The following is a 26,083-nucleotide window of genomic DNA, read 5'->3' on the forward strand; positions in this document are numbered from 1 at the left end:
TGAATGGAGGATTGCTTTAGATTGTTCACTCAGTGGAATATTGTGAAGCAAATGTAAAGTATTTAAAGAGGTTGTAATAATATGGAAAAATACTTATGATAGGCTAAAGAAGTAACAGACAAACTTGTTCTTCCAGTTTGTTCACACCAATATAAAAAGGAGAAAAAAAACAACCAATAAATGTGGAATGATTGGAAGAAGAGGCACCATTTTTAAATGGCTTGAATGGATCATTTAAATTTTTTCTTTATTTTGTAAAGTAAATATGAGGGAAAATATGAGCATGATGGAAAATAAGAAACTATTTAAAAAGAGAAAAAGTCCCGTAGACTGTTTTATTCTTGAATCCTAAATTTTCCCATCTGAGGTTTGTAAAGGTGAATTGTAATTAGCTCTAGAATCTTTAGAACGAAGTGCACATTGTTTTTCCAGTCTTTCCTTGGAATTCTGCAAAGCACAGTAGTAGGCTAGTGAAAAACTTCCTAAATGCCTAGCATCTTATAATCATGTGTAACCAGAAGTCTACTGATGGTTATTTAAAGAAGCAAAGGAAATCTTGGACAGTTGTTCTCAGATCTGTAGTTCTTACTAGTATGGATTTAACACGTTTCATAGAATGAATAGGGACTTTCCAATTCATAAATAATTTATTTAACCTGTCTTGGTTGTATTGGTTCTGAATGTTCCGTGCAAGCCTGCTATCCATTAGGTGATCCACTCCAAAAGCTGCTAAATTATCTAGGTCATGTGTTTAGAGTTAGCTGCCTGGATCTGTAATTTGTTTTGGCTCGATGAGTCCCTTCCTAACCACCTTTTGGAATGGAGCTGCTCTTGTAATTCTTCCCTCATCAGTCCTAGAAGTATAGTAAAGACCTGGGCCTGGTAGCCAGGGTCATAGTTTGTCCTTTGCAGTTATCTCTTTTTGAATAAAAGGTGTTGATGAATGGCAAATTCTACACATGTACTTTTTTTTTCACATAAACATGTATAAGCTAAACTCAATGTTAAAGTGGAGAAGGCAATGGCACCCCACTCCAGTACTCTTGCCTGGAAAATCCCTTGGTCGGAGGAGCCTGGTAGGCTGCAGTCCATGGGGTTGCTAAGCGCTGGACACGACTTCACTTTCACTTTTCACTTTCATGCATTGGAGAAGGAAATGGCAACCCATTCCAGTGTTCTTGCCTGGAGAATCCCAGGGACTGGAGAAACCTGGTGGGTGCAGTCTCTGGGGTCGCACAGAGTCGACACGACTGAAGTGACTTAGCAGCAGCAGCCGCATGTTAAGGAAGTAGCAAACTTGTAGAAACTCGTGTTTAACTATTAATACTTTTTTTTATTAAATAAAGTTTTTTTCTAATTATAAAAATGCGTTAATTACTTAAATACTTAAACTGTGCTGTAATTCCATCTATCAGAGTGATAGACTCTTGGCACTTTGTTGGATATCTTCCTAATAAACCCATGTACCTTTCTTAAGAAAAGTTCTTGGAGAAGAATTATGAGACTATAGGGCAGGTTGTTTTTAAGGATTCTGATGTATACTGCCCAGAAAGAGTGTACTGTTTTATACTACCACTATTTAAATCCTTGTCCATTAACGTGAGTACCTTGTTAGTACTTTAAACAGTTTTTTCAGATCATAAAAGTAAATGGGCTGGAGCTTCCCTGGTGATCCAGTGGTTAAGAATCGGCCTGCTAATGCAGGGGACAAGGGTTCAGTCCCTCGTCTGGGAAGATCCCACATGCCACAGGGCAGCTAAGCCCACGCGCCACAGCTACTGACCATGTGCTTCTAGAGCCCACGCTCCACAACAGGAGAAGCCGCTGCAGTGAGAAGCCTGCGCGCGACAAGAAGAGTAGCCCCCACTCACTGGAGCTAGAGAAAGCTCATGGGCAGCAATGAAGATCCAGCACAGCCATAAATAAATAAATAAAAATTTTAAAAAAGTAAATGGAGCAATTTAAGAAAGTTTGAAAATGGGAGAAGAGTGGGGAGGAGGTGTGGGGGGCCTGGAAAGGGAGGTGAATAAGCCATTGTCCGTTGCTTTTAATATTTCCACCCATTTCCTTTTAGTCTTTATTTTTTCTCCTGCAGTTAAAAATTATAATCATGCTGTGTATACAGTTTTGCATTTTGTTTTTAAAACAGTATTATAAGCATGTTAATGTTATTAATATTCTTTATAACAATCATTTTAGAAATCACATTTCTATTCCTGAATTGAAACAAGGATAAATTTCCCATAAAATCAGAGGCAAAGCAACAAGATCTACTTTTATTTACCATATGCCAAATCTTAAGTCACAATTTTCTAGTTCAAAATAATGGAGAACTTTATTTGTCAAAGATAATTTGTCCAAAAAATTAAGAAGTGAATCTCTTGAAGAAAGATACCAGAATTTCACTGTAAATGGGGGGGAAAAATGTGATTTTTATCTTCACAAGGGGCATTTAAAATTATGAATAAATTTTTTACAGCAAAATTTAAATTGTAATTTTGCATTACTTCTTCAAAGAAAGTAATCAAGTTTTGAACTTACTCATTTGTGGATTCACATTTGACTTTATAGCAGGATTGTGTAGTGAATCATTTTTGCGATTAGGGAGTGTTTTCAGTCTTGCCAGGGCCTGTTTTATTCATTTGATATTTAAACTGTTCTTTTGAGGAGCCTGCAGTGTCATCTTTGTTGGTAACTTGCCTAACTGCCATTTCTTAAAGACTCTACTTTAATAGGCAGGGAGACAAGAATCCTAAACCTTTACAATATGCAGGACTAAGAACTGTCTTGCTCAAAATGTCGGTAGTGCCCTGCTTGAGAAACACTGCAAAGAGGAATGTAAGAATTCAGGATGTCAAGTGAGGGTCAGTATGAAAAGTGAGGGATATTAAATTATGGACCACTCCAAATTAATACCACAATTGTTGACTTCATATATGCAATAACTCATTTTAATTTGTTATATAATATTCCATGAAATAGATATACTGTAGTTTACGCAAACTTTCCATACTTGTAGGTTTAGACCATTTCTGTTTTAGTGCACTTAGAAATATGTAATATTTCAGAGAACAATCTCCTTGCTGAAGCTTTTATTCTTTTTCATTTTAGATTTTTTAGTTAGGCTATGTTCTCAGAATGAGAATTAATAGGATTAACTATATAAATACAATTAAGGTTTCTGAAAGTTAATTTTGTTCAGTGCTTTTGTACCTCTGCATGTATTTATGATTGTATAGTTTTGATATTTTAAAAAGCTAGGTTTCATTCAATATATAATACAGTTTAGCTTTAAATTAAATGAGATAATGGATCTGAAAAGAATTACCAGTGTGCTTGATACATAGATTTTTCAGCATATAATAAGTGAGTGAAATCTAGGTATGCTTTTTTCCTTGCTTTTTAAAATTGAGAAGGGCATATAAGGTTTATGTGTTAACTTGCTGGTAACCAACAAAATTTAATTAGGCCCATGGAGGCCTGTTCCCCTCCAGCTTGAGTAGTGAACTTGAATCTGACTGGATGTTTATTATGCTTTTCCTAAAATCCATTTCATGTAAAGGCTTATTAAATTGCAAAATACTTCTGTGTTGGTATCTGCCAGTTGATTTACCCTTAATATGTATTTGTCCCATAGAGTCCTTCTATGACACGTTCCACACTGTGGCTGACATGATGTATTTTTGCCAGATGCTGGCAGCCGTGGAATCTATCAATGCAGCAATTGGAGTCACTAAGACACCAGTGATACCTTCTCTTTTCCAGGTATTGAACAGTTGAGCTCAAGGGTGGGGAATGCAGGGTTTCGATGTTTATTTAGTAAGTATCCACACTTTGCTGAGAAGTTTCAATGAATAAAAATACCTGTTTGCAGAGAAATAGCATTGTTTTCTCTGAATACAGACACACAAAATCTGTCCAGAAATACTGGTACTGGCTTTGGTACTTTAACTTTTCTACCTGTTTGCAGAGAAATAGCAGTGTTTTATCTGAATACACACACACATATACACAATCTATGATACTGGTACTGACTTGGTACTTAAACTTGTTCTAAGTTGTTCTCAGTCTTTTTCTATTTACCTTGAATTTAATGGGGTTATGTTTCAGATGACACATTTACCTGTTGTCTTAAAAATGTATTAAAAATTTTTTTTTCTCTTTTGGGTCTTTTTAATAGCTTCTTGGAAGAAACTTCATTTTGTTTATCATCTTTGGTACTATGGAAGAAATGCAAAACAAAGCCGTGGTTTTCTTTGTGTTTTATATATGGAGCACAGTTGAAATTTTCAGGTGGGTAGAAATGCCAGGATGGTGTTTGAGTGCTCCTCCTACTATGGATAAGACTGTCTTATCTAGAGTCTCATTTGATTTAAAATTCTCATGTGTGGAGAGTTCTACCTACATCTATGTGCTCTGCAAAGTTGAGACAGTGTTTTTTTTAATTAAAAAATTAAAGATACTTTTAAAATTAAAATTTTTATTTTTAATTAATTATTGTAATTGGAGGATAGTTACAATATTGTGATGGTTTTTGCCATACTTCAGCATGAACTGACCACAGGTATACATGTATCCCCTCATCCTGAACCCTGCACCTTCTTCCCTCCCTACCCTATCCCTCTGGGTTGTCCCAGAGCACTGACTTTGGATACCCTGCTTTATACATTGAACTTGCACTGGTCATCTGTTTTACATATGATAATATACATGTCTCAGTGCTATTCTCTCAAATCACCCCACCCTCACCTTCTCCCCCTGAGTCTAAAAGTCCGTTCTTTATATCTGTGTGTCCTTTGCTACCCTGCATGTAGGATCGTCAGTGCTGTCTCTAAATTCCATATATATGCGTTAATATACAATATTTGTCTTTCTCTTTCTGACTTACTTCACTCTGTATAATAGACTCTAGATTCATCCACCTCATTAGAACTGACTCAGATGCATTCCTTTTTTATAGCCAAGTAATATTCCATTGTGCATATGCACCACAACTTCCTTATCCATTCATCTGCCGATGGACATCTAGGCTGCTACCATGAAAGACTAGTCAAGTGCAGTAGTGAGAAGAGGGAAAGAGTAGAATGAGGAGTTCGATCGGTAACTGACTGTGAACAATCAATTGAGATAACTCACTACCTTTGGACACGCCTATTTATTTTTAAAAAATTTTATGTTTTGGCCTTATGCCATGTGGGATCTTAGTTCCCTGACCAGGGGTCAGACCCATGTCCCCTGCCATGGAAGCACGGAGTCGGATTGCCAGGAAGCCTGAGGGTTTTTTTTAAAGCACTCAGTGGATCATAATACCAGCCTGGACACTGGGGAGCAGAGGGAGAGATCCAGAGAAACCAAAGGCCTATCTTACCCTTTAGGATCTTGCTGTCTTGTTGGAAAGAGAGGACTCATTCACATGGAAAAATTGAAAGAGCTGAAGAAACATGTGACTGAAGAAGCATCCAGGTTGGATAAAGTACTAAAGACCAGCCTTGGAGAAGGGATGATAGAATAAATCTTTTGCTACAAGATTACTGAAGTTTGAATTGACCTCTTATCTGATTCTTCCATTTTTGATTGTCAGTAGAAGAAATTATCTTAAAAAAAAATAACTTTATTTGTTTTTGGCTGTGCTGGGTCTTCACTGTGTGTGAGCTTTCTCTATTTGTGGCGAGTGGGGGCTACTCTCTAGTTGTGTGGGGGCTGTAAACCACAGGCTCAGCCCTTGTGGCGCATAGGCCTTAGTTGCCCCGAGGCATGTAGACTCTTCCCAGGCCAGGGATCGAACCCGTGTCCCCCCGCATTGGCAGGTGAATTCTTTACCACTGGACCACCAGGGAAATGCAGAAATTATCTTTTTCTTTTTTTTTTTTTTAAAAGATCTGATTAAAGTAGATGTGTCTTGTACCAGACTGTACATATTCCATACTTCTTCCCTTTTCAGCCAAGTGGAGCATTGGTTTTGCAAACTGACTCCTCAGTTCTAGGTTTGGTGATATTTTGGTAAAGTTGACAGTTAAAAGGGAGAAAAGACATTAGCAGCCCTAGATTATGTCTTAACTGTAGTCTGCATCCATGGCATCCTGCATACCCTCTAGTCTACTGAACACAAAAGTGAAAGAGATTATAGGTTCTTAATAGTAACTTTTACTGTTTGGGAGAAAAAAAATTATGTTAGCTCTTTTTAAGTAGAGTTATGCCTGATTATAGATTAGAGGTCTTTTTTTATACTTTAATTTTGGTAATGTTCATTTAGGCAGAGATAAGTGTCAAAGTATCTGTCCTTACCTACTTGGAACATAGATCAGAACCAGGAATAAAGCCAAAATGCTTCTGAGCATCTATTCCATGTACTGAACTTTTTCATAGAGGTTCCTTTGAGACCTAAACTTACTTTGTCATTATCGAGAATTCATATCCTTTGAAGATGGGAGGAAGAGCACAATGGGAGTTCATTAATTCTGCTAAAAAGAAGCCATGTGTGACTGATTGTGAAATTACTCTTCTTGAATGATGTTCTAGAGTTGCATTCAGTGGTTTTTAACATGTGAATGCTTTATTTCCAATAGGTACCCCTTCTACATGCTTTCCTGCATTGACATGGATTGGAAGGTGCTCACGTGGCTTCGTTACACTGTGTGGATTCCCCTGTATCCTATGGGATGTTTGGCAGAAGGTACTTTAAAGAACTCTAGGTGTTATATCTTACCTCCACTGAGTAGCCAGACCTCTCTTTCTCCCTCTGCCAGCTTTAGTCTGATAAATGGGTGTTGAACTTATCAAGAATTTCTTTCTGGTGGTTTCCCTCCACAATACTCCTGCTGTCCAGACTGTTCCAAGGACGTAGTTCATTTTGTTAAGGTTTGGAAGCTGGGTGGTCATGCATTGCATGCTTCCTATTTATACGGTAGTTTTAATCTTCCAAAGCATGTTCATATTGATGACTTCATTTTATTATGACAAACCCCTAATGAGTGAGTCAGATAGGTACTTTTCTCTCCATTTTATAGAATAGGAAGCTCAGTGCTATCAAATGACTATTCCTCATTTACCTTTGCTATCAGCTTGAAGGCTTGTTTCCTAGGAAAGCTAGTGGGGAAAAAAGAAGAGGCATGAGCCTGTTGTACAAAGGGAGGAGGGAGCATTTTCAGCAAACCTAGAACCGAAGCTTTGAGGAGTTAGCAGGTTCTATCAGTAAGTAATTGTATTTCATGTGCTTCTAAAAAGTTCTCCTTTCTGCTTTCAGCTGTCTCAGTGATTCAGTCCATTCCAATATTTAATGAAACAGGAAGATTCAGCTTCACATTGCCATATCCAGTGAAAATCAAAGTTAGATTTTCCTTTTTTCTTCAGATTTACCTTATATTACTATTTTTAGGTAAGTATTGGCTCCGTAATAGACTCTTTTTCTGTTGCTTCTTAGAAGGTAGTTAAATGATTCAAAGTTTTAGAAATCCCTATTAGTATTCTTGCTTTCAAAAGAGTGGAAATAAGCTCAAGAATGAATTACATTGCAGAACAGACCCACTGGAGAATATGCCATGTAGAAATATTTCTTCCCACATCTTGATTGGCTGAGTTCTCTTCTTGAAATGCTCTTGGTCATTCAGGCTTTCCCATATTTCATGTTTAAAAAAATGTAAGAAGCGCTTTTGAAACTCAAAGAAAAGCTCGTTTTACTTTTGCTGATTTCAGCAGCAGATTCCTTATCCAGAGGAATTGTTGCAGAGGTGGTAATACAGTTGGCAGCAAGGAAGAAGGCAGTAAAGACCTCCGTTCGAGCAGCCGCAAGATGTCATAAAGCCTTCCACCTGACAATAGGAAAGCCCCCTATTCCTCATGTAAAACCTTGCTTGCTTATCAGCTTTTATATAAAATCATAAATTCTTGTCTTAAAAACTAGGGATCTCCTAAGAACTAAAAGAAGGGATAGAGAAGTAAACCTAAATTATTGCAAATTTGAGAGATTTAAAAGCCTTCCTAACTAGGAGGACTGTTTACTTTGGATAAAGTTCTGACACATTTTAATATAATTTATATGTATTTCTCCCTGTTGTATTTCACAAAAGTCATGAAGTGGCCTTAAGTATGGCTGTTTGGTCTCCTGGCAACAGAAGGATGTGACACAGATAGTGTACTAGTTATCTTTTTCTGTGTAACAAATTACCCCAAAATTTAGCAGCTTAAGGCAACACACAATTATTATCTCGCGTGTATTCTGGGTCAGGAAGCAGGCAAGCTGCGTGGGCCTGGCTCAGGGACCCTTGTGAGGTTTCAGTCAAGCTGTCAGCTCAGCTGGGGCTGGAGGCTCTACTGCAGGCTCGCTGGTATACCTGTGGCAGGAGGGCTTCGGGGTCCTACCGTGGTACTTCTCCATGTGGGTGCTCACAACCTGACTTCTCTCCAAAGCAAGTGATCTGGACGAAAGCCAGAAGTCACACTGCCTTTTTTTTCCCTTTAAAAAATGTATGTATTATTGAAATATATTTGACATAAAACATTGTGTAACTTTAAGGTATATAACACTGATTTGATACGTCAGTTGTAACAAGATTGCCATTGTAGTGATAATTAGGACTTCTATCAGGTCCGCCCTTTTTATAACCTAAACTCAGACTTACTGTTACTCTTGCTGTGTTCTCTTTGTTACACAGATCAACCTTGTACAGTGTGTGTGGGGGGACTACACAAGGGTATGGGGTACCAGGAAGTAGGGATTACTGGGGACCAGCTTGGAGGTTGGCTTCCGCAGACCGAGAAGGAGACCACAAAAAGTGAACCCAAGAAGTTGGGAAGCCCAGTGATCTTGGTTACTTATTTATTTGGTCATGCCATGCATTTTGTGGGATCTTAGTTCCCCGACCAGAGACTGAACCTGGGCCCTTGGAAGCGAAAGCTCAGAGTCCTAACCACTGGACCACCAGGGAATTCCTGATCTTGGCCATTTAGAGATGGGGGAGAAGAGAACTACATCCTTTTGGAGCCCCTCAGGGAATCAGCACGTGGCAGAAGTGCAGTTAAATAAGACACATTATGAGTACCCTCGTAACAAAGGTTACCTTTTGTTCCATTTCTTCTTTTCCATTTCAGAAAGGATATTACCCATATCAGAAAGATTACAAACCAAAAATGTTAAAATGTTTGGTGCTTGAAGAGAATAAGCGTCAATTTGGAAAATGCACTCATTAAAAGAGCGCTTTACTTCTACTCCTGCATAAGTCTAGTACTACTGTAATTAGGCTGCATGCAATGGACCTACTGAGAGTAGGAATAAGTATTGGAAAGACCCTTAAAATATTTTAGTAAAAAAGATAGAAGACCCTTAAAATATTTTACTAAAAAAGATGAATGTTAATGTTCACTAACCCTAGTGGCTTTTCCTTGTGTTGCATATTCTAACTTACAAGGTTCTATACCCATATTTAGCTTGCCTACAATGAGTGTGTTCTTATTCTTGAGAATGATACCCTAAATCTGCATAATTTAGGAGAAGTATAACAAGTATAACAAGCAATTATATTTGTGTATAGATCAAACTCTATAAGTGTTTTTAACTCTATTGTGCAATGAAAAAATGGAGGTAAGGCTTCGCTACAGAACTCCTCAGTGATTACATGGGATTGAGATTTTTTTTTCTGGCTCTGAATTCCTTTGTTTTCTAGTTCACTGAATTGTACTTCCTAGAAAAGTGTCTCATACCTTTTAGGCTATTGCTTAGTACATATTATTTCCTAGCCTTGAATTAAAAATTAGGTTCTCTTTCTGTTTCAGATTTGTATATTTCAGTTTATGTAAATCCTACCTTAAAAGAAAGGAAAAAAAGAATATTGAATTCTAATTAATGAAATTTTTAGGGGTGACGTGTACTGATGTCTTCAACTTACATTGAGATACATAAAAAATGAGATGGGAATGGGTATGTGACAAAGTAAATATAATAAACAGTTAAAGTTTAAATTTAGGTGGTGTTCACTGTACAATGATTTAATCTTCTGTATATTTGAAAATTTTCATAGTAAAGCATGGGAGAAAATTAAATTGTAAAACCCACTGGGGAAAAACCGAATTGTCTCCAGTGCACTGTTAGTACGTGTTCTGGGTTGTGCTTCCTGAGGAACCGCAGGAAGTACCGGGCTGTGGGATATGAAAAACAGACGGCTAGGGACTGTTCCACCCCAAGAACGTCTGCTTATGAACAGAGACAAAGATTCTAATTGGCCTCTCTTCTTTTCCAGGGTTATACGTAAATTTCCGTCATCTTTATAAACAGCGCAGGCGGCGCTTTGGACAGAAAAAGAAAAAGATCCACTAAACAGAAGAGATTTAGATGACTTCTGCCAGTTTGAGCCTAATCGATAGTTCTTACAGTTTTACCTTCTTGTACTGATGTAAAAGTTTTTTTAAAGTTAAATGATTAAATTCTCAGTGGAGCTATCTTCTTTTTTCCCCCAGTAACATTCCTGAATTTACTGTATTACCTTAGTGTAGTCTTTGCATGACATGGATTCCTGATACCCGACGACAGGTTCACTCTTGTGTATTGTGTTAGTGACAGCAAAACACTCAGCCATACCCCCACCCACTCCATCTCTAGTCAGTCTGTTTCACACAGGCCCCAGATAGTTCTTCAGTGCGCTGAGGCTACCAGCTACTGGCCATGTGTATAGCTGAGATGAGTTCTTTGCAGCTATTGCTTATGGGGGAAAAAACACAAAAGACTATGTAGCTGCATAGCAGGCTCCGAAAGTGACTCAGAAAAAGACCTAATATATTCTGTACCCAGGCGGCTGCTTGTTAAGTGGGTTGGCATTGATTTTTTTTTGAAAATTAAGTTTGACTCAGTTACTGATAAAAACATTTCTGAGTCCAGGTAGGGCTGAGGACACATATTACCTGTGAAACTTTTGGTCTCTCTAGCAACATCTTAACCTGCATGGGCACTGGAGAGCCACAGGGTGATTTCAGAGAAACCAGTCAGAACCTTGGAACACCATGATCACTTACTTCATTCCTAGCTAAATGACAGCTGTTTTCAACATGAAAGAAAGACGAAAACATTAGAGAGGAAACAGTGAGACTCTAAGCGTTCCAAACCCAGACGGCACTACAGGGATCAAAAAGGTCAATCTGGCGACGCAGCCAGACAGACCGCACTAAAAGGCCCTGCAGACCTGTCCTAGGCCGTGCACAAACATAAAGACACTCAGCCTTCCCTCCCCTGCACGGACGGAGCTCGTGTACTTGTGTGCCTGTCAGAGTCAGCCGGTGGACTGTCTGTTTTTGAACATGCCTCAGAAACACCAGGTTTTTATTTTGCTATTGTGTCACCTGTCTGCAGTAGGCCAGTGAAAACAGAGTGAGAACTCTGGCTGAAGAACCACCATCTGAGCCTTAACAAAGATTCCTCACAGTAAGTCCACCAACAGAGGAACTGAAAAAAAATCTTAAGATATGGCCATCATCAAAAAAATTAAGTTTTCCCTAGTACATTCCAAGTAAACCAAGTAAAATAAGTAATGTTTGTCTATAAGAATTTAAGGTATGATAGCTCTTTCTGTCCTGCCATTCGCACTGTTCCTGGGGGAAGGGGGACTCAGTGGATTATGCTGTATCTCTGAGCCCAAGAGGGAAACTTGGTTTGACCTAAAGACATGTGGTTAGTATAGGCTGACTGATTTTTTTTTTACAAGTTCACTGCATTGAAGGATATTTTGCATGTCTGCAACTTCTGTCAACATTTGTTTGTATTAATTTCTGGTGTCTTCTCAACTTTCTATGTGTAATTGGGCAGGTCAGCTTTACAGTAGATTATGCTGTAAAGAATCTTGTATTCTTAGTGATTGTTACAAACCTCACTGCTGTCTGAAAAAGCTGAAGATTGTGTATTTCTATTAAAACATTTACAATCAAAATCCTAGTAACTTGTGTTTAAAGATCATTTAGTCTAATGGTTTCAGAATTATTAGTGATAAATTCTTTTGTTTAGACAAAATGGCATACCTTTATTTATTACACTTCACAGATATTTGCATTTTTCAGAAATTGAAGATCCCTGTGTTGTCAAGAAGATGGTTGGCTTTTCTTTTTTTAACCAATAAACTAGTTTTTACTCAAGGTATGTACATTTTATCTTAGACATAATGCTATTGCACATTTAACAGACTATAGTATAAACTGTAAATTTTTTATATACTGGGAAACCAAGAAATTTGTGTGATTTGCCTTATTACAATACTTGTTTTATTGTGGTGGCCCGGAGGTGAATCTCCGAAATCTCCAAGGTATGCCTCTATAGCAGTTCAGCAGGTTACTAATAAATAAAACATGGTTGCTTGGCCTGATGGCAGGGGAGTTTGGGGGAGAATGGATACATGAATATGTATGGCTGAGTCTTGTGCTGTTCACCTAACACTATCACAATATTTTGAATTGGCTATACCTCAATACAAAATAAAAGGTTAAAAAATAACGCACAATATGGGTGCCTGGGCTGAAGCCTAAGGGAGTAATTCCTTAGGACGTTTACAAAGCAATCTGAAAAGCACTCATGATGTAAATAAAGCCCAGGGAAGTTTGATGACTTGCCCAAGGTCATGAAGCTAGCTGATGAACTAAAACCATAACTGACTATAGTGATGTCAGAACCTTGATGGAACCTGGCTTAGGCAGTGAGGCCTAACCAGTGTCAGAAATAAGGAAGTCAGTATGGAACCCAAGGAACCTTCAAGAATCTATGCCACTTAGGAAGCTAAAATTATATTTAGGTTATAGGAGAGACCCAAGGCAAAGACCCACTGGTTTCCCAGTGAAACCATTTTTTAGAAAATCACATATTTTATTTTCTTTAAAAAAATTTGAATGAGGATCATACATTTATGGTTGTTGTTTAAGTTTGTATCTCAAGATATACCAAAAGCACCCTAAGGGTTGCCACTGACTTTTTGCCCAAGTTTTAAGGAAATTCTGAAGCTTAGTGATGTTGGCTTTGTGTTTTGCAAGTCTCCTTTCTCAACCACAGGTACTTGAAAATGTCCCTATGGTTGGGAGAGGAGAGGAGTGGAGAGGTCTTTCAGGAACAGAACCCAGGTTGTTGGGTTTCCTGAGGATGGTGGAGAGGGCTCTAAGCTCGTCAGTCCTTCAAGCGTTTCAGGAGATGTTCCCATTGTGGGAGCAACAGTTGTCTTTGGGATTTAAAGACTCTGAGCTCCAGAAAGCAGCTGCCCACCCTGCAGAACCTCCTTGGAGTAGCAGAGTCAAACCTGTGAGGGCTGCTTCTCAGGCAGTTTTGGGAAGGTCTTCGGGTAGCCGCTGCAGAGGTAAACAGACTGAAAAAGTTTTTACCCGAAATCATTCTCACTTGAAAAAAGGAAGGCAGGCTTCCAAAGTCAGCATCATATTCTCTCTGCGCTGCTCCCAGAGAAGTCTGTCTGCAAAGGTGTGATGTTGTGGTCATACCCAGCATACTCAGAGGCGCCAGTACCGGCCAGCTTGAGCTGCTGGGCAGCGTGGGTCAGCTGGAAGGCCGCGTCGGGGTGAGCCGTGTCGGGCAGCAGCGTGCACTCCCTTTCCAGCATGTCCGCCACCCCCTTGAGCAGGTCCAGGAAACCAAAGGCCAAGGCAGCCTTCCGTAAACGGTTCAGCTCCTGAAACAAAAACACCAGTGTTCCTAAAATGCATTCTCCTCATCACATACTTTCTAAGTGCTCAGTGTGACATATATTCTCCTTGACCCCCAAGCTTATATGAGCATTTTTATATCAGAACAAATACTTGTACAGAGATGCCAATAATAAAAGGGTGTGATGACATGCCTGGGAAGTAGTTCCTCTACAGGTGGCCAGAAGGCAAAGGATGACAGGTTTCTGAAACTGAGGTCATCCTCACCACAGTTCATGACCACTTAGGCCAAGCGTGGTGAGGTGCTTTGCACACATCATTTCATGTACAGTACTCCTAACTCTGGGCTCCCCTGGTGGCACAGTGATAAACAATCTGCCTGCCAATGCAGGAGGGTGGGTTAGATCCCTGGGTCAGGAAGATCCCCTGGAAAAGGAAATGGCAACCTGCTCAGTATTCTCGCTTGGAGAATCCCATGGACAGAGGAGCCTGGCGGGTTATAGTCCGTGGGGTTACAAAGAGTTGGACACGACTTGGCAACTAAACAACAACAACTCATAACTCTAAGGACACGTCCCCTCTGTTACTCAGGTATGGAAAAGGCTCGCCCAAACCTCAGAGGGCTCTTAACCCTTTGGTGCCTCTCTGGCTGGAGCCTTAGACTGAATGACAATGAGTATGTCTGGAAGAGGCTCTGGAGGAGTCAGGAAGTCAGACCCCAAAGATTGCCTCAAAAAGAAAAGTCAAATAGTGGATGGAAGCAGAGCAACATGAAATGCCCCATCTATCACTTAGCAGTGTGATCTGGGCAAGTTGTGGAGCCTCTCTGAGTGTCAGTGGCCTCATTTACAAAACGAGGATCACCTCCGCCGTGCCCACTGGAGGGGCAGACACAGCCGTCTGGTAGAGGCCCTTTTCTGCTCTGTTATGTAGGTTATATAAAGCCACAAGAAAGAAACAGCCTTTCTGACCACCTCTCTACTACCATCTGTTACAGATGAGAAGTTCAGAAGAAGGCCAAAGTATAAGTGTACCACCTTGAATAGACAGTTCTGCAGGCAGGCAGGGGCTGCAGCCACAGAGTGGTATCTAGGGCCAATATGGATTAAGGGCTTCGGGTAGGGAGAGGCATGGTGGGCTGAACCCACTCTCTGGCTGAACTCTTGCCTGATTTCACCAGCTCGCTACATAATTAGGTTTGAAGACATAAAGGTAATGAAGACCCACAGCACCTATGTTCTCTGGAAGAGATGCTAGCCTAGGGCTGACTGTGTGTACGATATTTTAAGATTAGCAAGCTAGGACACGACTGACAACACTGACACTAATTTAATTTCAGCCAAATATCAGGAGGACAGGAGAAGCAAGAGTGAACTTACATGCTGCCTCCGACCCCCCAGCTCCACCCCATCTCTTGTAGCTTGACTCCACCAATGCTTCTGCATTAGCAAGGTATGATTCTGGAGGGCCATCCTTTTGCAATTTATAAATGTATATATATTTTTAAAAGGCTCATTTTATTTCTTGGCTGCACTGCACGGCATGTGAAATCCTATTTCTCCGACCACAGATCGAGTCTGTGCCCACTGCATTGGAAGCATGGAGTCTTAACCACTGGACCGCCAGGGAAGTCTCCTAAGTGTGCAATTTTAGAAGTCATTACCAGAAGCAGCTCCTCTGGCAAAGTTCTGAGCAGACACCATCTCTGGAAAACACATCCACTGGCTGCCTGGTTAGACCGGATACCCATTTGGGAGCAGTGAGGAGGGTTAAGGGCTGTGACTCACAGGTCCTTTCAGCTCCTTCCCTCAGCCATTCACAGCAGCACCAACGCAGAGAAGACCTGCCAGACGACCCATCACACAGAACCAGGCCATTTAAACACTCCTGATTCCTGGTTTTTAGGGCAGGTACAGACCTATCACTTCTGCTGACTTTACTGATGAAAAACTGGAGGCACAAACAAATATTTCTAATTCCTGTCCATGTTTAGTGTTCACACTACTGTGAAACAGTTTATTTCTGGCACACAGCACAAAGCCCACCTTCAACTACTATAATTCTAATAGTCTCACCTTATAGAATGTCTGTGTTTTTTCAGGTAGTTTCCTTGCATTTCTTAAAATCTTCTGTACATCTGTCTATAGAGGATAAAAATAATTCAATGTTAGAATTCTGTGGTAAAAAGGGAAAGAATATAAAAGGAGACCTTTAAATGGAAAAAAATGAAAATGAGAAAAGAGTTATAGTATAAAGATGAGGATCCCTTCTGAGTTAATGTTATTGTTCAGCATTAGTAAATCATCTCTCTCCTTCAAAAGGCTTGATGATACTAAAGCCCATGGTGACAAAAATGAACTTGTCTCACAAAAACACCCCCAGTAAACCCAAACATCTATGGTCAGCTGCTTTTAGACAAGGATCCCAAGACCATTCAATGGGGGAAGAAGTATCTTTAATAAATGGTGCCCGAGTAACTGGATAGCCACCTGCAAAAGAATGAAATTGGACCCTTACTTCATATCATACCCACAAAATTGACTAAAAAATGGATCAGAGGCCTAAATATTAAGAGCTAAAACTATAAAACTCTTATCATGACAACAACACAGCAACAAAAGAAAAAATAAACTTGGCAAATGATCATAGCAGCATTATTCACAATAGCCAAAAGGAAGAAATAATCCAAAAGTTCATCAACTGAATGAATGGATTGACAGATATGGACTTTATACACTGGACCACTGTTTATACAATGGACTATCACTCAGCCATCAGAAGGAACGAAGCACTGACACATGCTACAACATGAATGACGGCTGAAAACATCATGCTAAGAGAAGCCAAACCCAGAAAGGAACATGTGATATGATGCAGTTTACATGAAATATCCAGAACAGACAGATCCTCACAGACGACAGAAAGCAGGTAAGTGGCTGCCTAGAGCTGGGGCAAAAGTGACTTGTTCAGCGGGTAAAAGATTTCCTTTTGGGGTGATGAACATGTTTTTGAACTAGACAGTGGTAATGGTCATGTAACACTGTGATTATACTAACATCACTGAGTTGAATACTTTAAAATGTCTGGAATGGTAACTTTTGTTATGTGCACCTCACCATAATAAAACAACACATCCAGACCAAAACAAAATTAAAGAAACAGTTTTAGAAAAATTCAGCTCTCCTGACAGGGAAGTGCTGGGGTCAGCGATGGCAAGAAAGAGGGAGAACTTTAATTTCTCACAAAGGGAAGAGGCCGCTTAGCCAGGGCAGGATGTGTCTGTCCAGTCTCCCTGGAAAGGGGGCTGGAAGAGACGATGCGTCAGTAGAGGTTACTTCTGTGGTCAGGCGGCCTGACTGCCTCTTCTCATTTGGCTTGGACTGGACTCATGGGAGGAACAAAGAAAAAAAGAAAAGGCACTCGAGTGAGAAAAAAAGTTCAAAAACTGATTTTTAAAAAAAGGTATGAATGACTTTGCCAATAGGAGGAGAAAGTCGCTGAGTCCCGTGACCAAAGGCAGCACACCTGATAATAGGATAATTTCACAGGTGCCTCCCATGAAAGGGTTTCTGTGGTGTTACATGGTAATGCTTTGACTTACATTGTGCCGACGGGAGAAATAATCACATGAAGATTTTTATGTCTTCCTCAAAACTGATACTAAAGATAACACCTATAATATTATTCAGTGACTCACCATGTCAAAACTTTCACATTAAAATTTAATGCTGGAAAAAATGTGTCTCTCTAGAAGAACGGACATGCTTCCTTTAATCAGACAAGGAGAACCATATAACCAACACGTTTTTTTTTTTTTGAACTTGGTAGCAGGAAGCTCAAGAACCAAATTGCTCAAACACAATTATCATTCTGCCTTGGCTTCCTGGAACACCGTCTCTCCTCTTCCTCTAGGTTTTATACTGCTCCAAATTTTGTAAAAAATGATTCTGCTACTTACGTGTTTTACTGTAGGCCACCTCAAATCCTTTTTGGAAATAATGACAAATGTTAGAAGTAAATGAATTACGAAGTATCAGAGGAAAAGAAAATCAAATCAAATGTCCTCCTGCCTGCAGGAATCCCTCCTCCTGCCCCAGTGGAGAGCAATGTGGATGGTAATGTTACCTGCAGGCCACTGGGTTTGATCCACACCGTCACATTCTGGGCATAACTGCGCTTGTTTTTGGGCTGCAGGGGGAATGGGCTCTTATTATCATCCTCACCATAAGGGTTTTCTTTAGCATCTTAAAAGAAAAAAACAAGCTTGAAATGATATCTGGCAAAACACAATCAAGCACATTTCCAATTAGGTTAGAAGCTCTTTGAATCATTCGATCTCCTATATCCTATTACCTCCCTAATTAAGAAATCCATTAGCTTCTGTCAGGTTGGCGAACCTGTTCTCAGCACCAATGTTGGACACTAAACAATCAACTGAGGCCCAGGCAAGTAAAAAACAGCTTAATGTTTTTAAAGATACAAGTTTTATCTATCTGCTTTATAAATTAAGATCATAAGAGGATAAAAATACATAAGATAATACTGAAGTGTATATAAAAATATATGTATACCTACAGAGTGCAATTCTACATGGTCTAGCCCAGCACTCTCCAACAGAACTTTCTGAGATAAGGAAAGGTAGCCACACCCCATGGGACCACTGAACCCTTGACACCTGGCTAGTGTAGCAGAGGAACTGGATCTTATTTAATTAAATTTGAATAGCATCCTGTGGTGAGTGGCTACTGGATCAGACAGCATAGGTTGAGACATTGAGAAAATTTAAAAGTGAAATTATATATAGCCAATTTAAGGAAAAGAGCAAGGAAAGAAATACTTTCTTGGTGAAACATACCCCATCTTATGGCTTACTAGTTTATTGCTTCCAAAGACATAAAGCCTTGGGTTTATAGCCATGTGGATAAACAAAGAGTTCTATTTTTTCACCTGCTTCCTGAGTCAATGATACTTTGTCACAAACTTACAAAGCATACTGATTACCTCTTGGCTCATTTTATCCTTATCATCTTTCAGGGCAGACAGCAGAAATCACTTTCCCAACAAGACTGGGGAGCTTAAATCCCTTGCCCACATGTTCCTGTTGAAAACTGTAATTAGCTCAGCTTCTCTAACTGACCCAGAAGCGCTCAACCCCAATCTGGTCATTAATTTGGATGCCTTATACTGGCCCCATTCTACCTCTGTCAGTGCCCTCTCCTCCTACCCCCTCCAAAAATTTACTGATGTTTCCAGATGTTTCCATGAAGACTTGTCAATCCATAAGCCTTTTTAAGTCAGGCCAAGATCCCAACAGCCGTTTCCCAGGCAACATGCTTATTTCCAACTTCTTGGCCACTGTTTCTGTTCTTCCCCCGTCCGCAATGCTCCCCTTTCGTCACTTATTTATTCCCTCCTTCACATACTCATTCATCACCTATAGTAACACCTCACTGTGTAGGAAGCACCATGCTAGAGTGTATGGCTAGAGAAGGTATTCTTTTCTAGCCTCAATGAAGACTATGAGTATTTATGAAGGGTATTTATTAAATTACAACTATGTGCAAAATACTTAACATATACAACTTCTCTCCTTTTAGCAACTCAAGAGGGTAGATATTATTAGTCTCATTAAACATGAGGAAACTGAGGCTCAGATTTCACAGGGACAGCTGGGCCTGGTTTCAAAGGCAATACTTCTTCCCCCATTCAACACTGCTACTCCTCACCTACCCAAATGTATTTAAATTCCTGGATCCTATCCTACCTTCTCCATGGAGCTGTCCCAGTGTTTTCCGGTAGATGACGATTTTTCTCGTCCCTTTTATCCCACAGCACTCAGTGTCAGTACCAAACATTTCGGCATCTTATCACAGCCTACCCTGTACTCTCTCTAACTGCTTGGAGCCTCTATGTGGAAACTGGCTTAGCAGACATTAATGAAAAAAGAACAGGAGATCTTACAAATAATAAATATGATAGTAGAAAATTTTTTAAAATATTGGTTGCAAGATAAGATTGAAGATATGTTACAGAAGGTAGAACAAAAAATTTCAAAAAATGAAAAACATGGGTAGGAGATGATAAGAAAATTACACACATGCACACAAATACTATAAACACATCTTCTAGGAAAGGAGAACAAAGAATACAAATGGAAGAAATCAAAGACATATGCTTCTAGGACTCAAGAAAATGAATTGCCAGATGGAAGCATTGAGTCCAGCACAATGAATGAAGAGACCAAAACCAAGGTACGTGATTCTGAACATCTAGAACGCTAGGGACACTGGGAGGGCCTCCAGGTCCACAGAAGAAATAGAGAGCAGGGTCAGAGCTCGGACCGTCAGCACGGCACTAGACTCTCAGGAGCAACACTGGAAGCCAGAGGAGACGGCAGAGTGATGCTTCAACACTCTACGGGGAAGCGGTTCCTGACCTGGAACTCAACATTGAACCACACTGTCAGCAGAGCGTAAGGGATGAAGTACAGGCATTGCCACATATGTGAGATTCCAAATGTTTACTTCCCATGTGCCCTTTTCTCAGGAGGATTCATCAAACAGGAGAGTCACTGGAGAGGTGTGAAGGGAATACTTGGGATGACAGCTATGCAATGGGCCTAGAGAAGAACCAGTCCGTTCATGGAACAAAAGGAAGGGAGATGACTCTCAGGAAAAAAAGAAAGTGACAACAAAACACGTAAAGGATGTATTTTGCTCAGGCAGTAATTAGTGATAGGTACGTGGAAAAGAGCAGAGAAAAACAAGGGGAAAAGTAAAGGTAGAGGAAGGCCATGAGAGAGCCCAGGGTGAGGGCTGCACTCATCTGTTGCTGGCCTCCTCCCCAGCCTGGCTGCCAAGCTCTTTCCTGGATCCTATGAGGAACGTCGGTGTCGTTCCTATAGAGTTCTCCTTTTAATTACAGTTAGTCAGAATACATTTATCTTACCTGCTAGAAAAAAGAAATATCTAATAAAAAAAAGCAGTATCTGGGGTAGGACACAAAGAGTTGCAAAACAAAGGAAATGCCACAGTGTACAGCACACGGCTTAGCAGTGAGTAATGCGGACTTGGCCCAGCAAGGGCAGAAAACTCACTGGACCGCCAAGGACACTACAGCCACACTGCAAGGATTGAGGCAGGGGAAAATGTGCTTCTTGGGTGAACAGGGGGGCAGGGATGGTAGTAGTAAGAGAAGAGCTAAGTAGTTTTCCGTGAAAAGTAAAAAAAATGGCATTAAACAAAAAAAAGTAAAGAAATAGCTATATATTTAAATTATTTAGATGTGTAAGTAAAATATCAGAAGAAAAAATTAAAATTTGAGAATGGTTATCTGTAGGAACAGAATTAGGAGCAGAAGGGGGGTAGGTATAAACAGTACTATTTTGCGTGCTTTCCTTTGATTAAAAAAGCATAATTAAAACAGCAAGATCCATTCAAATGTGCCCACTGTGTGTCAGGTACTCCTTACAAACTTCTCTCAACAACTATCTATGACAGGTTTTGTTGTTACTGCTGCTGCTAAGTCGCTTCAGTCGTGTCCGATCCTGTGCGACCCCATAGATGGCAGCCCACCAGGCTCCCCTGTCCCTGGGATTCTCAAGGCAAGAACACTGGAGTGGGTTGCCATTTCCTTCTCCAATGTGTGAAAGTGAAAAGTGAAAGTGAAGTCGCTCAGTCATGTCCGACTCGTATTGACCCAATAGACTGCAGCCCACCAGGCTCCTCCGTCCATGGGATTTTCCAGGCAAGAGTACTGGAGAGGGGTGCCGTTGCCTTCTCCAGTTGTTACTCACTACTTGTTACCATAATGACAATACCAGTCTCCTAGGACTGTTGTGTTGCGGTTCATGGGGTCGCAAAGAGTCGGACACAACTGAACGACTGAACTGAACTGAACTGAGGACTGGTGTGAGAGTTAAATGAGATGACCCATTTCATTCTGTCTAGCACAGTGCCTGGCACAAAGTTAAATTCAATAGATGTTAGTTCTTACTGTCCTCATTGAAAAGAACAGACAATGGGAGAGAAAAAAAAAACCATGAATATAGGGCTGAGAAACAAGCAGTTCCATCTGATTTAAGAATATACACAATGAGCCAAGCATTGCTAAGTTGGCAGCCAGATCAGAAAGGAATGTGAATGCCACTACCTTAGACTATGGACAGGCAGCTGTGGTGAAAACTATCACAATAGTTTAGGTTAAGTATCAGATGTAAATATTTTAGGCTTTGTGGATTACACGGTCTCTGTTGTAACTGCTCAATTTTGCCACTGAAGCAGGAGAGCAGCCATAGATATGTAAATGAATGAGAGAGATTCTGTAATAAAACTTAACAATAAAACTATATTTACAAAACAAGCAGTGGGTTAATTTGGCCTGCAGGCCATTGTTAGCTGACCTCTGATCTAACTGACCTGCTTTCTGAGAAATCTGTATGCAGGTCAAGGAGCAACAGGTAGAACCAGACACGTAGAACAACAAATTGGTTCCAAATTGGGAAAGGAGTATGTAAAGGCTGTATATTGTCACCCTGCTTATTTAACTTATATGCAGAGTACATCACGTGAAATGCCAGGCTGGATGAAGCACAAGCTGGAATCAAGATTACTGGAAGAAATACCAATAACCTCAGATATGCCAGATGATACCACCCTTATGCCAGAAAGCAAACAGGAACTGAAGAGCCTTGTGATGAACATTAAAGAGGAGAGTGAAAAAGTTGGCTTAAAACTTGACATTCAAAAAACAAAGATCATGGCATTCAGTCCCATCACTTCATGGCAAACAGATGGGGAAACAATGGAAACAGTGACAGACTTTATTTTCTTGGGCTCCAAAATCACTGCAGATGGTGACTTGCAGCCATGAAATTAAAAGACGCTCCGTGGAAGAAAAGCTATGACCAACATAGACAGCATATTAAAAAACAGAGACATTACTTTGCCAACAAAGGTCCATCTAGGTCAAAGCTATAGTTGTTCCAGTAGTCATGTATGGATGTGAGAGTTGGACTATAAAGAAAGCTGAGCACTGAAGAATTGATGCTTTTGAACTGTGGTGTTGGAAAGGACTCTTGAGAGTCCCTTAGACTGCAAGGAGATCAAATCAGTCAATCCTAAGGAAATCAGTCCTGAATATTCATTGGAAGGGCTGATGCTGAAGCTGAAGCTTCAATATTCTGGCCACCTGATGTGAAGAACTGACTTACTGGAAAAGACCCTGATGCTGGCAAAGATGCAGGCAGGAGGAGAAGGGGACGACAGAGGATGAGATGGTTGGATGGCATCTCCGACTCAATGGACATGGGTTTGGGTTAACTCTGGGAGTTGGTGATGGACAGAGAAGCCTGGCGTGCTGCCAGGCTTGGGGTCGCAAAGAGTTGGACATGACTGAACAACTGAACTGAACTGAATTGATCTAAGTGAAAGGTAAAGAAACCCAGTACAAGGCAAGAGCCCTGAGAATCAAAGGACAGAATGAATGTAGGAATGCTGCAGAGAGAACAGGTAAAGGGGGTGAGGAATCTCTTTTTACACACACACACACACACACACCCAGGTTCTCTTCCAGTTACTGTAATATTTCTGTCCTCTTGTGGTCAAACTCATCATTTTCATTTCCTCATCTCTAATTCATTCCTCAGCCTGTCTCCTGGCTAATCATTTGCCAAAACTGATTCTAACAAAGCCACCAAGAACCTGTCAAGATCAAATGACTCTTGATTCATAGTGTCCTCTTCTTTCTTCTTGGTTTCTATTCTTCCCTAAAACTATTTAATCATTTAAAATACTCACTCTTTAATCATTTAAAATACTCATTCTACAGTCTCTTTCAGATTAAGTCCTCAAGGTGCTAATCCTCCTATTGCTCTCCCTTCAAATCAAAGTCCTTCACATTATTTTACAACTTTTTTTTCAAATCATAAACACATCTCCAGGGAGGACTGTTTTTTCTCCAGTAGGGCTTCCCTTGTGGTAAAGAATTTGCCTGCAATGCAGGAGACCTGGGTTTGATCCTTGGGGTCGGAAGATTGCCTGGAGAAGAGAAAGGCTACCCCCTCCAGTATCCTGGCCTGGAGAATTCCATGGACTGTATAGAGTTGGATACGACTGAGGGACTTTCACTTTTACTCTTCCCCTGGGTTGCAGAGGAGTTTCTACAGAGCCATTATGTTAGCTTCTGGAGGATGCACCATGGGTTTCGTGGCTTCAGCCTCAGTGTTTACACTGTTTGGTTAGGGATGGGCAGGGTTGATCCACGCGGTGCAGGACGTGGGCTTCCACATTTCGCAAGAGACGTTAAGGTTTCTTTATATGTAAACAGTAGGTAGAAACAAGGAATAGAATTTTTTTTGTCGTCCTCTCACTGAGAGGGTAGACCTTCCACACTCCCTGCTTTACTCAAGAGATTTCAGTTAAGTCTTGTCTCCTGTTCCTGTGTAACCTTTAAAATCCCAGCCCCTGGAACCTAGCTCAAGAGTTGGCAAACTGGTTGGCTGCGTGTTTCTGAGTTAAGAATGGTTTTTTCTATTTTAAATGGTTTATGTATTATGCTATGATGCCAGAGTTTAGTAGTTATGACAAAAACCACAATTACCTATAAAATGTAAAATATTTATTATATATGGCCCTTTGCTGGAAAAGTTTGCTCACCCTTGGCCTAGCTTCTAGGGCCTATATTCCATCAAAATCTCTAGGCTTCAATGGCACAAGGTATCTTTCAAACCTTAACTGACACGCATGCACATGTGTGTAAGACACTGTAGGCCATGACTCATATGTGCTCATGTAAGAGACACTGTACTTCCTTCTTGAGTCTCTTTATTCGCCTGGCTTCTGTGACATCCTTTTTCTTGTACCTTTTCTCTTACTTGCCTCTTCCTTCTCATTTTCCTTTCCTGATGCCGTTTCCACTGCCTCTAGTAGTTGGTCCTTTCTAGGGGTCTGGTCCTTTTCCCCTAATGGATATACTTTCCTGAAGCTAGGGCTTCTTCAAGTGTGGTTATTGACCTAGATTGTAATCAATTAGGTAATATTAAAACTGCAAGTTCTTGATCTTGAATTCAGATCTACTAAATCAGAATCTCTGTAGGTGGAGTCCAGGAAACAGAATTTTAAAACAAGTTCTCCAGGTTTACTTTTATATACCAAAACTCAAATTTATCAACTATTGCCCTAGCAATCTCCCTCATTCTCACCATTTTAAAGATCACTGATATGTTTATAACTAAAAATTGTATTTTCAACTCTGTCCTCTCTCCTGAACTCCAGATTCTTACAGGAATTGTCTATAGGTAACTTCACCTAAATCTCACAGGCATAAACATGCACAAGAGAAGTTCTTCCCAAATCTACTATTCTGTTTCAATTATCAGTACCACCTTTTACCCTGCAGCCCCAGTCAGAAACCTGGGATCATTCTTAACTCTTCTGTTTCCTTTATTCGGGTATCTAAATGCTGCTGTTTCCACCTTTGAAATATCTTTGCATGGATCGCATCCTCTCTATTCCCAGCCACTGGCCTTATTCTGCATCTCATCTTGACATCTCCAGGACTGTCACAGGAGACTTCTAACAGCAAGATGCCCATACCTTTTCAAATCCACACTCCACAGAGTTTTCTTTGTAAATGCAAAATTTATGATCTCTCACTTGGATTTCAGCCACACTGCACAACTCCAGAAGGTACCAGTACTTAGAATACATAGTCACCTAACTGGTATCTCCGCTGCTCTCATCATAGCCAGAAGGATCTGATCATATTGCTCTCCTTCGGTGGCTTCCCTGTATCTGTGGAATAAAGTCTCAGATGAGGCCTGCCTGCCGCCCCACTGCCAACCTCTAACCTACCATCTGGCCTTCCCACCCCCACCCTCCCACTTTGTGGTCCAGCTTCTTTCTTTTCTAGAGGTGCTCTATTTGGAGCAAATTTCTCTTTTTCTTCAAAACTCAGTAATGGTATCTCTCCTCTGTGGAGATATGCCCAAGTCCTCGAGGAAGAGCTGACCATCCCCTACTTCAGGCTGACTCTGATCTCATGCCAGTTCAGGTTTATTATTTCACTTTCGACTAGTCTTTGAGTAAATTTTGCTGACTCTTTTAGCCTGCAGACCTGGCACAGAATAGGCTACTTGGTAGATGCTCCTAAAATTGAAATGGGCCCAAATGAGTCCAGGGAGACACAACAGCTGGAGCCTGAGTACCTAGGAGTACAAAGGCCTCAATCAGAAGGAGTAGAAAAATCAGAAGAAGAAATGGTTTATGGGGGACAGGGAGAGATGGGGGAGGGAGAGATGATGGTTTCTACCACAAACATGCCAATCTGAGGACTGTGACAGAATATCCAGGTGGAGAGGTCCAAGTGGGAACCTGGAAATACAGGTGCAAGATTCAGGGAGAGATCAAGCAGGATGAAGAGTTAGAGATATGTTGAGAGTCTGAAGCCAAAATAGCTGATGAAATAAACA

At 40.5% G+C, this 26,083-nt stretch overlaps 2 protein-coding genes across 3 annotated transcripts in view; one reads left to right on the top strand and one right to left on the bottom strand.

Moving 5' to 3' along the window:
* The window catches only part of HACD3 (3-hydroxyacyl-CoA dehydratase 3), a 29,992-nt gene extending 18,083 nt beyond the window's left edge, over positions 1-11,909 (top strand). Inside the window, exons 7-11 of the mRNA XM_065940410.1 lie at positions 3,638-3,765; positions 4,181-4,293; positions 6,567-6,673; positions 7,244-7,375; positions 10,233-11,909. Coding sequence (XP_065796482.1) covers positions 3,638-3,765; positions 4,181-4,293; positions 6,567-6,673; positions 7,244-7,375; positions 10,233-10,309 — 557 coding nt within the window. The 3' untranslated portion in view covers positions 10,310-11,909. The remainder of the gene's footprint in view (positions 1-3,637; positions 3,766-4,180; positions 4,294-6,566; positions 6,674-7,243; positions 7,376-10,232) is intronic.
* A 902-nt stretch (positions 11,910-12,811) lies between these two features.
* The window catches only part of INTS14 (integrator complex subunit 14), a 32,174-nt gene continuing 18,902 nt past the window's right edge, over positions 12,812-26,083 (bottom strand). For both annotated transcript variants that reach the window (XM_065940408.1, XM_065940409.1), the window contains exons 10-12: positions 17,740-17,858; positions 15,690-15,755; positions 12,812-13,640 (exon numbers count right to left, since the gene is read on the bottom strand). In XM_065940408.1, coding sequence (XP_065796480.1) covers positions 13,389-13,640; positions 15,690-15,755; positions 17,740-17,858 — 437 coding nt within the window. In that variant the 3' untranslated portion in view covers positions 12,812-13,388. The remainder of the gene's footprint in view (positions 13,641-15,689; positions 15,756-17,739; positions 17,859-26,083) is intronic.

This window comes from Muntiacus reevesi, chromosome 7 (genome assembly GCF_963930625.1).
Source record: "Muntiacus reevesi chromosome 7, mMunRee1.1, whole genome shotgun sequence".
In the NCBI taxonomy this organism is placed as follows: Eukaryota; Metazoa; Chordata; class Mammalia; order Artiodactyla; family Cervidae; genus Muntiacus; species Muntiacus reevesi.